At 35.7% G+C, this 13,812-nt stretch overlaps 1 protein-coding gene across 4 annotated transcripts in view; it reads right to left on the bottom strand.

Moving 5' to 3' along the window:
* The window catches only part of LOC149562774 (uncharacterized), a 48,164-nt gene that overhangs the window by 30,501 nt on the left and 3,851 nt on the right, over window positions 1-13,812 (bottom strand). For all 4 annotated transcript variants that reach the window (XM_089826187.1, XM_089826189.1, XM_089826188.1 and 1 more), the window contains 2 exons: window positions 4,737-4,816; window positions 2,649-4,604 (listed from right to left, as the gene is read on the bottom strand). In XM_089826187.1, coding sequence (XP_089682313.1) covers window positions 2,649-4,355 — 1,707 coding nt within the window. In that variant the 5' untranslated portion in view covers window positions 4,356-4,604; window positions 4,737-4,816. The remainder of the gene's footprint in view (window positions 1-2,648; window positions 4,605-4,736; window positions 4,817-13,812) is intronic.

The following is a 13,812-nucleotide window of genomic DNA, read 5'->3' as shown; positions in this document are numbered from 1 at the left end:
TTAGCAATACACCTTGTGATTAGATTAGTCCCAGGTATGAAAAGGTGTAAACCACCTTATTGGAGATGGAGAAATCTTCAGCAACATCATTAAGATACATGACCAAAACCAGGTATTTCCATAAAATCTGATGGATGGGTAGATTGAAAAAATAGGCCATCGGTAAATGTTATAGCAATGTCTCATAAAGGGGTGATGTTCTTGAAGGCGTGGATTATGAGAGTTAGTGAAAGTGCAAGTGTCATTGTCAATATCCTCAAAGAATCCATTGAGATAGTGAGGCCTACAAATGTTGTCCAAGTCATAATGGACAATGCTAAAAATTGTAGGGCAGCTAGGTCTATATCTGAAGGCCACATATTATCACATTTTTTAAACACCATGTGCAGTCGACTTAATTTAATCATGCAAAAGATTGTCAAAAAAACTGAAAGGATTAAACAAATTAACGTGGAGGTCAAAGAGATTCAAATGTTTGCAACTATCATCATATGTCACAAGCCATATTCAAGACCTTCTCCATGTTTGAGTTGTTGAAGGTAACTCAAATTTATTTTTAAATTTTTTAGCTTTTTTTTTTAAAACTATAATTGATATATGATGTGTATTTTTTTATGCCATGTTAGGTTGTTGAAACACAATTTGTATCTCGCACAATCATCTTAAGATGACTTGCGAACGTGTGAGAGGCCTTGAGTGCTATTGTCTCATATTATGTCTGGTACCTGCAAGGCTTTGTTTTTATTGGGCCTCATAAAACAATAAATTTTATTGGCAGCATATTTAAATTTTGTTTGTGCTGCCTGTTTAAGTGTTAGCCCAATCACATCAAACTATTTCTATGAAAATAAATTACGCTTTGTTTAAAAGATGAGTTGGAAGCCACAGAAAAACATGTTCATAGAGCCACAACACATCCAGGAGGCATCCACAGGGCTTACTGCCTGTTTAAGTGTTAGCCCGATCACGTCAAACTATATCTATGAAAATAATTATGGTTAGTTTAAAAGATGAGTTGGAAGCCACAGCAAAACACGTTCATAGCCACGACACATCTGGGAGGCATCCACAGGGTTTCCGTGCCCACTTCCACCTCCCCCAGCATCCGCTTCCACCTTCGCTGCTTTTCTAGGCGCATTGGTATCGTAGGTTATTTTCCATAATCACGCAACATGTAGTTAATTTTCATAATTGGAACTCACATGTAGTTAATTTTCATAATTGGAACTCACAGAATTCGTCCATGCATTCCAATCATTGTTTCCTCATCCACATCAACCCCAACCAAGGCTACAACATAACATCAACATGCCCAAACTTCATGAAAACATTTAGAATTTTTAACCACTTCTTTGTCATTTCTAGATAGGTGTATTATTGTTGAATCTGAGCACGCACTTTCATGTGGTACAATTTATTTCCTGATTATGCATTGAGATTCAAGTTACACTAATAGGATTTTCTCCAACAGCCTATCATTGGGTTCAACAAAAATCTTATGATGTCCTGCCATCAAGAGTTTATAATCATAACATTTTTTTCCCAATTAGAGAATGCCTGATTATATTTTGACTTTTTTTGGGGCACTCGCAGAAGCCATCTTTTTCTAATGATCATATAATAAGTTTTATCATTCCAATTGGAGTTGTTGCCTAAATGTAGAAGAATGTTCATTTTTGTTTCAAAACTAATGCAATATCTAGATGCAATTTGATAACAGATACCCATTGTGATACATCCATCTTGTTTATTATAGAGATGCATCATTTCTTCTTTAGAATTTATAAATCTGTTTCACCGTGTGAAGGTTACTAGCTATAATTCCTACGGAAGCATTTCAACCAATATACTAATTGGGTTGCCATCTACTACTTTTTGTAAGGTTTGTTTTGATTTTGGGTAGTTGTACATTTTATGTTATCAACATCCAACAAGATAATTGTAGCCAATAGGAAAAATACAAGGACACACTTAAATATTACATAACTACCTATACCAAGGTAATAACTTTAACACAACTTCTAATATGGTGGACCCTAAATGAAGGAATAAAATAGTCCACTCATTAAATGCAGTGTATTATGAATCTAAAAATAACAAAAGATAGTAATTACAAATCGTTTCACAAAAAAAACCCTTATCATTGACATGCTAATGAATAATTTAAAGCTCTTAGATATTCTCCAAATTTATGATTTGTCAGCAAGGTTGGTAATTTTGCCAAGGTACAATTGATAAAAATGTATATTAAGATTATCATAAATACATTTTCACATTTGACACTCAATTTTTAATAATAATTTAATTTTTGGATTTATTTTAATAGCAAATACCACTTAGTGATGTTTTCTCAGTATATAGAAAAAAACATTAAATATCAGGAGGATTTCAAACCCACCATATGCAGTAACTTTCATCTATGCTGTGCAACAAACTTGAGATGTCAAAATGGTTATTCAAAAAATGATTTTGCATAATGTCTTCTATCTTCATTGAAGTACATGCAAAATGTAGTGCAACCCATGGCCAATTTTCAAGGGCATTTTGCTTTTCTTCCAGAAAGTCACAGACTAACATGCACATTTGTGTTCTACAGACAATCATATTTAAACATGAAAGGATATCATCAAGCCATAAAAAGTGCGCACCTCGTCCAGCATGGCAACAAGTTTTGCCTTCTTTATTTGAAGCTCTTGTCTTTCTGCTGGTGTAAGCTCAGTGTTATGAGCGTAATTGGCTTCTTCAGATGACACTCTATGTCTATTTCTGGTGTCAACTACTCCATCCTTTGCACCTTCTTCTGAGGAAGCATTTTCTTTATCTTTCCTGCTACCACATGCAGAATATGATTTATGATGCTTAGCATAGTCATATTTCCCAAACTTGCCAAGACTTACAACTTCATCAAGTAATTCCTGTGCTGCTTTAAGATATTTGCAGCCCCTAAGAACATTTGGGAACTCAGCTACCATATGTAAACTGGAATGCATTCGTTTGTCAGAGCGAGGACTATGAAGAGAATTTGAAAACCCAGTTCCCATCATCCCATTTCGATTGGCACTATCAATTCCATACATGTTGTCTTCTGAAGCTGCTTGAGTAATGCCTGGGCAGTTTATATCCAGCTCAGTGTGATGATTTTGAAAAGAAGGTACCTGGACAGTTGAGGGATGCTGAGGAGAAAGCCTGAGAGAAAGCTCCTGTCTCTGGCCAGTGACAGTTGATGACTGGTCTAACTGCAAATGCAGTCCTCTGGTAAGTATCTCTGTTTGTTGCTCTTCAATTGATGACATGGGTGGATGCCTCATCCCTAGTTGAGAAATCTCAGTAACTGATGGATTAGCAAGCTTAGCAGAACTGTTCAATTGTCCACAGAGGGACTGATTGCTGGATCCTGCATCTGTTGTCTGTTGGAAAGTCATTTCATTTCCTCTACCATGCCAGGAATTGTAATTATGGGCTCCAAGTGCTGACGTGAGTAAACTTGAAGAGACGCTATGTTCTGCTGCAGAATTTTCTACAGCCCCCAAAGAAGAGTGCTGGGAACGGGAAACAGAGGGGGCATTCATTTCAATGAAATGTTGCTGTGGTTGCCCATTCCCAACAAAATTATGAGTAGTTAATACATTTCCTGGCATATGATTAAGGAGTGCCATGTTCCCAGAAGCAACTGAATCAGTATAACCTGCAACCCCTGGGTTCATTAGATAGAGGGTCTGCATGGTGTCTGTTTGGATACTTGACTCTGAAAAATATGTACCCATGCTTTCCTCTCTGCTATTAGATCCAAATGTATTTGACTGTCTGCTTGGAGCAGCCAACAAGTCTGCAGCTGGAACACTAGTAGTAATACTTACAGATAAAGGTAAGTTCACCAAACCATTATTATTCATGATCCCTAACTGAGGACCTCCAGAATCCCAGCTTCCTAATCTTGATGAATTCACACAGCTGTTGAAACTAAAAGGTACGAGAGAATCTCCAGACTTAGTGTTTCCAGCTAAAGGAGGAGTTTCATGCACCAATTCTGCATGAAACTTGCTAGCTGCTAAAGGCTGTGAATCAGGAGAACCAAAGAAGTTGTAGGGATCAGAAACTATCATGTAATTACTGTGACCAGGGAATACATTTTCAATACTATTTTGACTAGTACTTTCTCGACATTCTTTCAAGTACCCTGCTGAACATTTAGGGTAGAAAGAAGTTGGTTCCTGTAAACACTCATCCTTTGTTTGACACCCAGTAGACAAGGAAGACTCTGTCACTGGGATTTCAACTTTGTACTCCTGATTCTGCTGTACCACATGAGTTTGTTGTTGCAACTTATCCAAACCCAAAGTTGATTGCCAAGACATCTTTATATGTACAACAGCCCATTGTTCTGATTTTAATGTTATCACTAAGTTTTCTCCGTCTTTGTGTCTGATGAAGACCTCGTTCTAATACTGAAATTCTACCTGATATCTTATAAATAATTCAGACTAGAGGTGGATAAAATATACTGTTCTCATCATGTCAGTAACCAGATAAATGCATTCCAGCAATGTGTTCCAATTTTAGAATCCCTGGAACGGGGAAATTGGCATGGGCCAATGAACCTTCTCCTGAATGATGATAATAAGGTAAAGAGATCTTCAGATCAATCACAAATTTATTCACAGACTACCGTGTGCAATTGAAAACACCATTCCCGTTAATGGAATTATTATTTGCATAAAGAAGGTTACATACTACACCTGTATGATTAGATGGAAAAATGCTCAAGGCTAATTCCCTGGATGGTCGGTATGGCACACAGCTCAGCTTAACACTGGAACTGAAAAAAGAATACCACATACATGGAGCATTGCAGTCAATCAGTCAATCTAAATGATTTGTTCCACAGTTTATTACTTGCTTCTACATGAAAAGTGGAAAAGTAAATAAAGGTGGGACTTTAATTTATACTTGTTACCCTGATAGACATAAGCTATAAACATTACAGTGCAGCTTAAATTGATATGTACAGACAAGAGAGGTCACAAGTTATGGTTCTAGAAACAAATCAAGGACACATTCAACACATTAAGCATATAAAACTCTATTATGATCAAAGGCCTGAACATCCTCCCTAGAGACGGTACAAAATAAAATTTATTACACTTGAAAATGATGGATGCCTTTCATGCCTTAACTAATAGTGCTGACAAGGAAATTACAGTTACTACTCAGGCTGCCACTAAATAGCACCTTATCTATTAATTTAACATTATTATCTGCTTAAAATAAAAATGACACAAAAGGTTTCTAAACTCAAATTCTAGAAGAATATTTAGGCTAAGCATTAAAAAGTAAATCTATAATATTATAGTGAGTCAATCGTTGCTTTGAAAAGAAGCAAATGCAGTCTGTGATCCAGGAACAGCCTCATGCACCACTTTCATTGGCACTTACATAAGCACACTTAGCATTCAATGCACATTTGACAGCATCCATGCATCCATGTGCAACACCTTATGCATAATACCCATGCAATGGCATAACTCTGTGCATGTGAATAGCATGGCCCTGCATATGGTTGTGCATGCTTGGGCCTTGGGCCAAGTCAGACCATACATGTGCAACATATGGAGCATAGATTAAAATAGTGCCCAAACTTATTGAGATATAGGTAACTTTATCACGGATTACATATTGCAGATAAGTTTCAAACTTATCGCCGGAAAAACATGAATTTATCCCCAAAATATCGGTGACTTTTAACCAAAATATTGGCTGCACTCCAATAATGACTGACGGCCCAAAAAGCAATCATTTCACATTTGCTTGTTTGAAAATTAATGTTTGGGAGAGGAAAAGGGGTTTGAAGGAGAAAAAATGTGGTTTTTAGTGATTTAGAGTGATTTGTTGTGGATTTGAAGGGATTTGAAGAGATTTCTCAAGCAAATTGAATTTAAGCAATTTTTAAGTTCCCGATTATGTGCCGATTTATCTCCAATACTTTCCCAATATTTGTTTTAGCCCTTGGCAATAAGTTGCCAATAACGATATTTTGAACTATGATATGGAGCATTGACATCGACATGTTATGCCATCATATGCATGCCACACCTAGTGACCTTTGTGCCACAGGGCGTGACAATAAAACTAACACCATACATATCCAACAAAATGGCGGAAGATAGTCCACATGAACAAGCAATACAATCAGTACCATACGGATTAGACTATTGGCATCATCCTATCCACATGCACCAATGCCCATATACATAGGATATTTCTCAACATCTACTGGAGCCTAGCTGATGATTGCATATTCCAATAAATGTAATTAATTTCTCTTTCTGTTTTCCCCTATGTATTCCATTATCTTATTAAATTAGTAGCTAATCTGCAGGGTCATCCACAAATTTGCCTGGTGATTGTATTAGTTTGAGATTGGCATTGTATGGTGAGTTAAACAAGGTTACAAACCAAAATTTATGCTTCCATAGACAATTTTCTATCTACATTACAGCTTCTACTATGATTTCCTCCTCGCAGTTTGCCATGCTTAAATCACTTTTTCCAATTCAAGTTGCTACACAACAGCTGACCATAAAAAAGCACACAGGTGTAACATTCAAAAGGATCCAATGCTCCTTCATGGGTACTACAAATTTTGGTAATGTTATCATAAATTACCTACCAGGCAGTTAGTGCAGGTCTAATAAAAATAATGCCCAGACTCCAGAGTAAATCCCACAGAATACCTTATGTTTATTATTGCTACCCAAAATCTGCAAGTGGCATTTTGGTCATGTATGCATAAATTTAGATAGGACAATGAGAGCCAAAAAATGTGACATGCCCCAAACAAACATAACATAACTTTCTAGTGCGTACAAGTAACAATTTGAATCATGCTGAAAGACAATAATGTCACATGTTATTCAAAATAAAGAATTCCATTTTTAAAAAATTAAATAAAAAACATTTTCCAAATTCCAATTTATTATAGGCATATCAAAAAAAATTGCAACGAACAAAACTATACGTCTCCATAAGTACTATCCATCAAGCTAAGATAAAGCAAGAACTATTACTAAGATATTTCTGAATTTCATCCTCATAATATATCATTCCATCATATCATTGACAATGAACTAATATCTGTAATATCTACCCACCAGTACAGATGGTGTTCATTAATTTTCTTATGTAGATCTTCACAAACAAGGAAGAAAATGGAAGTTCCTTTCAAGGTAAGATCTGCAATCCAAGTACATTTTTTGGGACCCAGCAAACAAGTGGATGCAAAAAGGGGCTGGATAAAAGTTCCTTGAAAATCCCAGGAAATGTAGGACAGAAAAGAGGATAGTTTAATAAAATAATATAAAACAATTATATAGAAATTGATGAGTTACAGTTTTATAATTCAGACCACTTCAACGATAGATCAATTAAAAATTAAAATTAAAAGCACACAAACAGGTCATGAAATGTATCTCAAATCCTGGACAATGTTTTTGTTTAGGTTTAGTTAGTGGAATTATTTTGTAGGTATATAGTTTTTAATTTGTTTTCTATTGCAAGAGGCCTGTACAGGAGGTCAACCAAAAGTGATCAGCAGTTGCATTGGATATTCCTGGTATAATTCTATACAACAGAGCTTTGACGATAATAAGTGCTCAATTTTTTTTATTAGTACTACAAAAAATTAAAATTACAACTACAATTTCAAGTACATTAACTGTAGACAATTGTATGTATTAGCATACAAACAGATACAACATGCATCTTGATTCTTAGGTATAGTATTATTTTAAGAACATCAGTATAACGTTTAGTTAGTTTTTATTAAGCATGTATGTTTTTAAATTCTCACTCCTCAAGTAAGACCCATGAGTAAGGACACCAAAATATAATTAACAATCACACTGGATATACTCGTATGGTTCTTCCCTGCAGATCTTTGACAAGAATAAATACCAAAGTTGTTCTACTACTGGTGATACATTAAGAATTATGTTACCTAAACCATGCTCCAAAAGAACTCAAATCAAAGCTATAGAAATAGAAAATTCAATGAACATTTACAGGAATTTATATCGGTGAATATGCACTCTAAACACCGAATTCAAACAGAGATAATCCAATGGGGTAAAAACTTGAGAACCCAAATTTATCTTTGTTGGGCAAGGACTATTACAGCAATGTCCAAAAGTATTTTCTCGCTCTTGAACCAGATTCTTGTCACTCTCTCTTGGACATGGCAGTTTCCTAATAACCTTTTACACAGACTAGTCACAAAATGTAACTTGGTTCTTGAGTTCAGTTTGTGTGACCCTCAGGGTAATAATTTTCGATCATTGTGAGCTCCAAGCAGGCCCCGTGCAGGGGAATGTGCAGAATTGATCTCTAAATGAACTGGATATTCCTGGTATAATTCTTAATTATATATCTTTGCCAAGAATATTTGTTGACATCATTTTATGGTATACCATTGCTGATATATTAAGAAGTATATTCACTGGGCAATAATCCATAATCCTTGTCGTCTATTATTCAGGCTATTGTGAAGGAAAATTGGACAAATGTAGCAAGAAATCAGCATTAATTGAATACACAGACTATTAGCACCAAATTTACCCTAGAGAAAACTTAATGTGGGAAAAACTCTATAGTTAAAAAGTTGCATTTATTAAGCGAAACATTCTTACAGCATTTTCAACGGACTAGTTACTTCCTCTTGGAGTGTGTGAATTTCGCACTTCACCCTCCATTGCACATAGCAACCCCTCCTCCTCATTTCCCTACTACATTCTGCTCCTATAATCTGGAAGCGTGGAAAGCATTTTCTATGTACTCCTGAACTGGTTGAACGGTGGAGGACTTACACTCTTTGATGAGAGGTCACAAATTCAAATCTTGCAGGGAGTAGGGTATGTATGCTTGTCTGTGGCACAGCACCCCCTGCATGCAGTACAAGGTCTCATATACCATAAGCCATCTGTTGACCCAAACAGATCACTGGGTATCATGGACTATAAAAGGTTCCAATTCTATTTCCAGTTAAGCTTGTCTAAATGAATGGATCTTGGATGTTTTTCAAGCTTCCCTTTCCTTGCACATATATTACAAGTATTTAGTTGAGGTTAAATCGCCCAAGTTTAAAAATTCTGACTGTACCAGATGTTTACTGCTGAACGCATATTGGAAATTGAATGCTTCTCTTGTGCAAATTTGATGCCTGAGGTGGCAGAACTGTTATGGGTAGCTTTTTTCAATAGCGACCAATGGGATTGTATTATGACACCAAAGAGACCTCTCATGTCCATTTCATATACTTCTCACAATTCCAAACAAAGTTCAGCACCTGAGGTGCTGAATATGCCATGCTTGATCTTTTCAGTCCTGTCAGTATACAAACCTTGACATCATCTGGATTTTAATCATGCATAGTTCATAGGATCTTCAAATGTCTAGTTACTTGTTTCAACAAAACCTTTCAATCCTGTTCTCACCAACTTGGTGAAAGCCAAGATGTCATGGCTTTGGATGTTCCTAAACTTATTAAGTATTCATTGTTGGAGAAATGATGTTTGACTTACAATCTATTTGCCTGGTCTATTCCAAATCAAGATGACCCTTGAAGGCCACCCAGGTTTCCCCAACATCACCGTGAGGGAGGAGAATGGGCAATGTAGTGGTCAGGTTCCATATTGTATCGTCCGGCGGGGATGACTTGTAGTCAATTGCAATGTTGAACACTTATCTATCACATATCAGGATGGATTGCATGTGTTAACTTGCAAGTTACTACCAGAGGAGAATATCTCACAAGCATTGGTAACAAAGGATTAACTTTCCCAATGGGGTGCTTTACAAGTGCCAACTGCTCCAAGGACAGCTTACAAGTGTCTACAAAATAGTTATATACCTCATCATCATGGAACAACTTTACCGTGTTTTCCAGATAGGAAAGACATTACAGGCATCAACCCAGATATCAACAACTAAAGAATGTATAGAACAGTTAGTAGACAAAAAATCCATCCTCACAGCACTATATTCAACAACATTAACTATTGCTTAATGTAAATAGAGAAGTAAATTATCAACTCAACCAATGGACCTTCTTTATGTCTGTTGTCCAAAAACAGGGGCAATCATACATTGGGAGTTGTAGTTGATTGTTTTGTCACTGTTCTGCAACATCCACTAATTACTTAGAATCTTCAAATGAGACACTTGTTTAGTGGTTCTTCTTTGAATTCTTGAAACAATTGAGTTGTCCTCCTTATACAAATCAGTTTTGATATTGAAAATTCTTCACGTTACACATCATGCATCTATACAAACATCAGTAATGCTAGTGTGTGGAAGAGAATGACAAATAGGCATTTATTCTGCTGCTAATTGTTCCCACATTCTGGGGGTCATCAATCCACAGGTAGACTTATCAATGTACCCTATGGCATCACATATACAACACACAAAACTCAAAAAGTCCTCTCAACCCTGAGGCACATCTTAATGATGCTGTACATGTATCATGGAATATCCCTTGGTGCATGCATAGCATGTTGTGACATTATGTACACTTCTCATGTAGAGAGTCAATATAATTCAAAATAGTTTGCATACATTATTGTGGAATATTCTGTTCTTCAGTAGTTTACAACTCAGCTCTACAAAATTATTCATACAGAAGTATTTACCTACTGTTTTTCCAATTGCAAATATCTAAGTTCAAATTATGTAGTGTGTTGTATCATGGATACTCCCATGATTCAGATAAGTGGGATCAAAGCAGTGCCATACATTGTGCATGACTATTCTATGTTTGACATGGGGAAGGCAGGCAAAACGGGAAGATGCCAAAAAAGAAAAAACATGTGCAAATCCAATTTCAATTCCCTAAGACAAGCATTAGTCACTCCCTAAAACAACCTGTGCCTAAAGGACAACAGTCAATAATTGTAAAATGGGGTTTTTACAAAGGAAGAAGCTTTTAATCTCATTAATTTAAATATAAAAGAGTTACAAATGAAGAGCGTTCAATTTAGCATATTATCTGAGGGATTACATTGAACAGAGGAAAGATACGAGCAAGCTATTAAGCAGCTTCAACAAGAATTAGCTGACAGTGAAGTAGCCCATGAAGAAATTCAATGAGTTGGCCATTATTAAAAACAAACCTGAATAGAATAAAAAGAATAATAGATAAAATTAGCTCTTTTAGCAGTACAAGCAAACATGGTAAACTCTATTAATTTTGAGAGATATGCCCACTAATCAGATTTGTTTAAAAAAACATTTAAAAATTTAAAAGATTAGTTAAGATGGGCTACAGTTGTTAAGGCTTAAGAACAGACCAACACATCAAAAGTCCTTGAGAATGGACTGAGATCCAAGAATATTAGTATGGGATGCATTGATGCAATTAGAGAAATTGGAGAACTTTCCCACATGACATCGACCAATATTATACATTAAACATAATCAATATTACTCAAAGCCATCATTTTAAAAATAATTGAGCACTTGTGTGACCAAGTACGTGCCAGATTAAAACAGAAGCAAACACCTCACCCATTTGTTTGTAGGCAATATCTGGAGATGTTTGAAATAAAAGAACTCTACCATACAAGTACTAGGTGGTCCACAGGACAAACTCGTGTACACAATCTGCACTCAGAAAAAACACAATCTTTTCTTTACTTTGGTACTTTTAAGTCCTTGAACATTCCCTTCTCCCTCACACAGCAATCATCTTCTTTTTGAGCTCTTCTTGTAGCAATTTTAGTGTTTGTGGAAACAAAATTTTGAAGATTTTTATGTCTTTCAGGTATCTGTTTGTATGATGTTTCAGCTTTGTTTTACATTTTTAAGTTTTTCCTAGGGTTTAGAAATGTTTTATCATTCATATGCATTTGTGTTTTACAAGTGCATTCAAACTATCTAGGCTAGTTTACAGCAATTGCATTTTTAATCAATAATTAATTCAATGCTAGGTTTTGCAGGCTACAGCAATCACATGTCTTTTTTGTCTTTCTAAGTTTTGCACTTTAAGTCCAATAACTACATGAAGTGGAAGCAATTGGGATGTCAGTCGATGCAAACTATTTATAATATTATAATCATATCCATCTTTACAAAGATGTGCCCAAATAAACTTTCAAATCCCGTACACCACACGCTATAAATTTGTAGTCATGCAATTTGGTCTCATAAACGCTCCTTAAACAATGGCTTATAGGACCTATTCCAAAACTCTACTAAGAAAAATTGAATTAGTTTTCTTAAATGACAAGTTAATTTACAACTTTAACTTGGGATAATCATATAAGATTATAAACCGAGTGCAGGGTATTGCAAATACTCAAGCAACCAACTATAATGCAAGAAGTTCAATCATGCTTTTTGTGAAGAAGAATTCAAGATCATGGGTTACATGACCTCTGATGGAGTTAGGCGATTCTCAAAAGAAAAAAGCAGCAGTCAGATGGTCTGTATCAAACATTCTGAAGAGTCTCAGCTTGATAAGATATTTCATATTCCCATAAAATTGTCTACACCTATGCCTTCATCCTAAAACCTCTAAACAACTTTGTTCAAGAAGAAAACAATTTGCATGGTTCAATACCAAAAAATTCAAGTGCCTCGAAGAAGCTCTTATTTCCACTCCAAGCATAGCTATCCTAGATTTCAACATGGCATTCACTATGGTGTATGACAATTCAAGTGTGTGCATTAAAGCAATATTCATGCAAGTAATCCCCTCACATTTTAAAGAAAAAAAGTTGAACTGAAAGAATTTGGTCATACCAGCAAACAAAAATAAAGATGTTGACTGTCTTTCATGTACTCAATCAATGGCAACATTTAACAAGTTAGTATTTCAAGGTCAAAACAAATTATGAAAGCATAGGATAATTTTTGGAATACAATTCATCTTGAGAGGTGCAAGATAAGCACACTATCATGATGTTAGGCTATACCATCATGATCAACTTCAAAAAAGAAGAGGAGAATGTGGAAAAAAGTGGTCTTTCCATTACTTAGAAAATGATAATGCTCTCTGTTGAAAAATCTCCACCATGCAACTTGACAAGATTGAAGCAACACATTTAGAATGGTAATGGAAGTCAAGGGTTCAACAGAACAACTGGTCCAACAACTACGTCGTGGCAAGAATGCAAAGGATTGTTTGCTTACAAATGAGGGACCGTATGGAAACAATATCACTTGTACCCATGTAAAATCTTAAAATTGAAACATTTGATTCTCTAAGAATGCATGCACCCTCTATAAGACACCACTAAGAGTTCCTCAAAAGACTTGGCAAGATTTATTTTTGGGAGGACTGAAGAGAGTTATCCAAAATTTTAGGCAAAACATTTTATCTGCCAATGTAACAAGAGCAGGACAACAAAATCACCACTACTATTGCAATCAATGGTTATTCCTGGCCAACGATGGGAGGACGTAGCCATTAACTTCATCACAAGCCTTCCAAAATCCAAGTGGATGGACATTATTCAAGTAGTCGTTGATAAGTTCACTAAATATTAACATTTTTTGAGGTATATATCATCCATGCTTATTATTACACTGGCAACAACATTTATGGAGCCTGTCCTAAAGCATGATTTTAGACTGCCAGCACTCTTCATTGACAAATTTTGGCCAAAGTTGTTCAAAAAGTTTAGATTAACTTGTCCCATAGTGCTTCATACCATCCTCAATCGGATGAGGTGATGACGACTATTAACAGGTGTTACATCTGTTGTTTTCTTTTGATAAGTAAGTTCAGAGGTTCAAATGGATTTCTTAGGTCAAACCTTA

The sequence above is a fragment of the Cupressus sempervirens genome, chromosome 4 (assembly GCF_028749045.1).
Source record: "Cupressus sempervirens isolate cs-2001-9-10 chromosome 4, ASM2874904v1, whole genome shotgun sequence".
In the NCBI taxonomy this organism is placed as follows: domain Eukaryota; kingdom Viridiplantae; phylum Streptophyta; class Pinopsida; order Cupressales; family Cupressaceae; genus Cupressus; species Cupressus sempervirens.
This window is presented reverse-complemented; position numbering and strand designations above follow the sequence as displayed.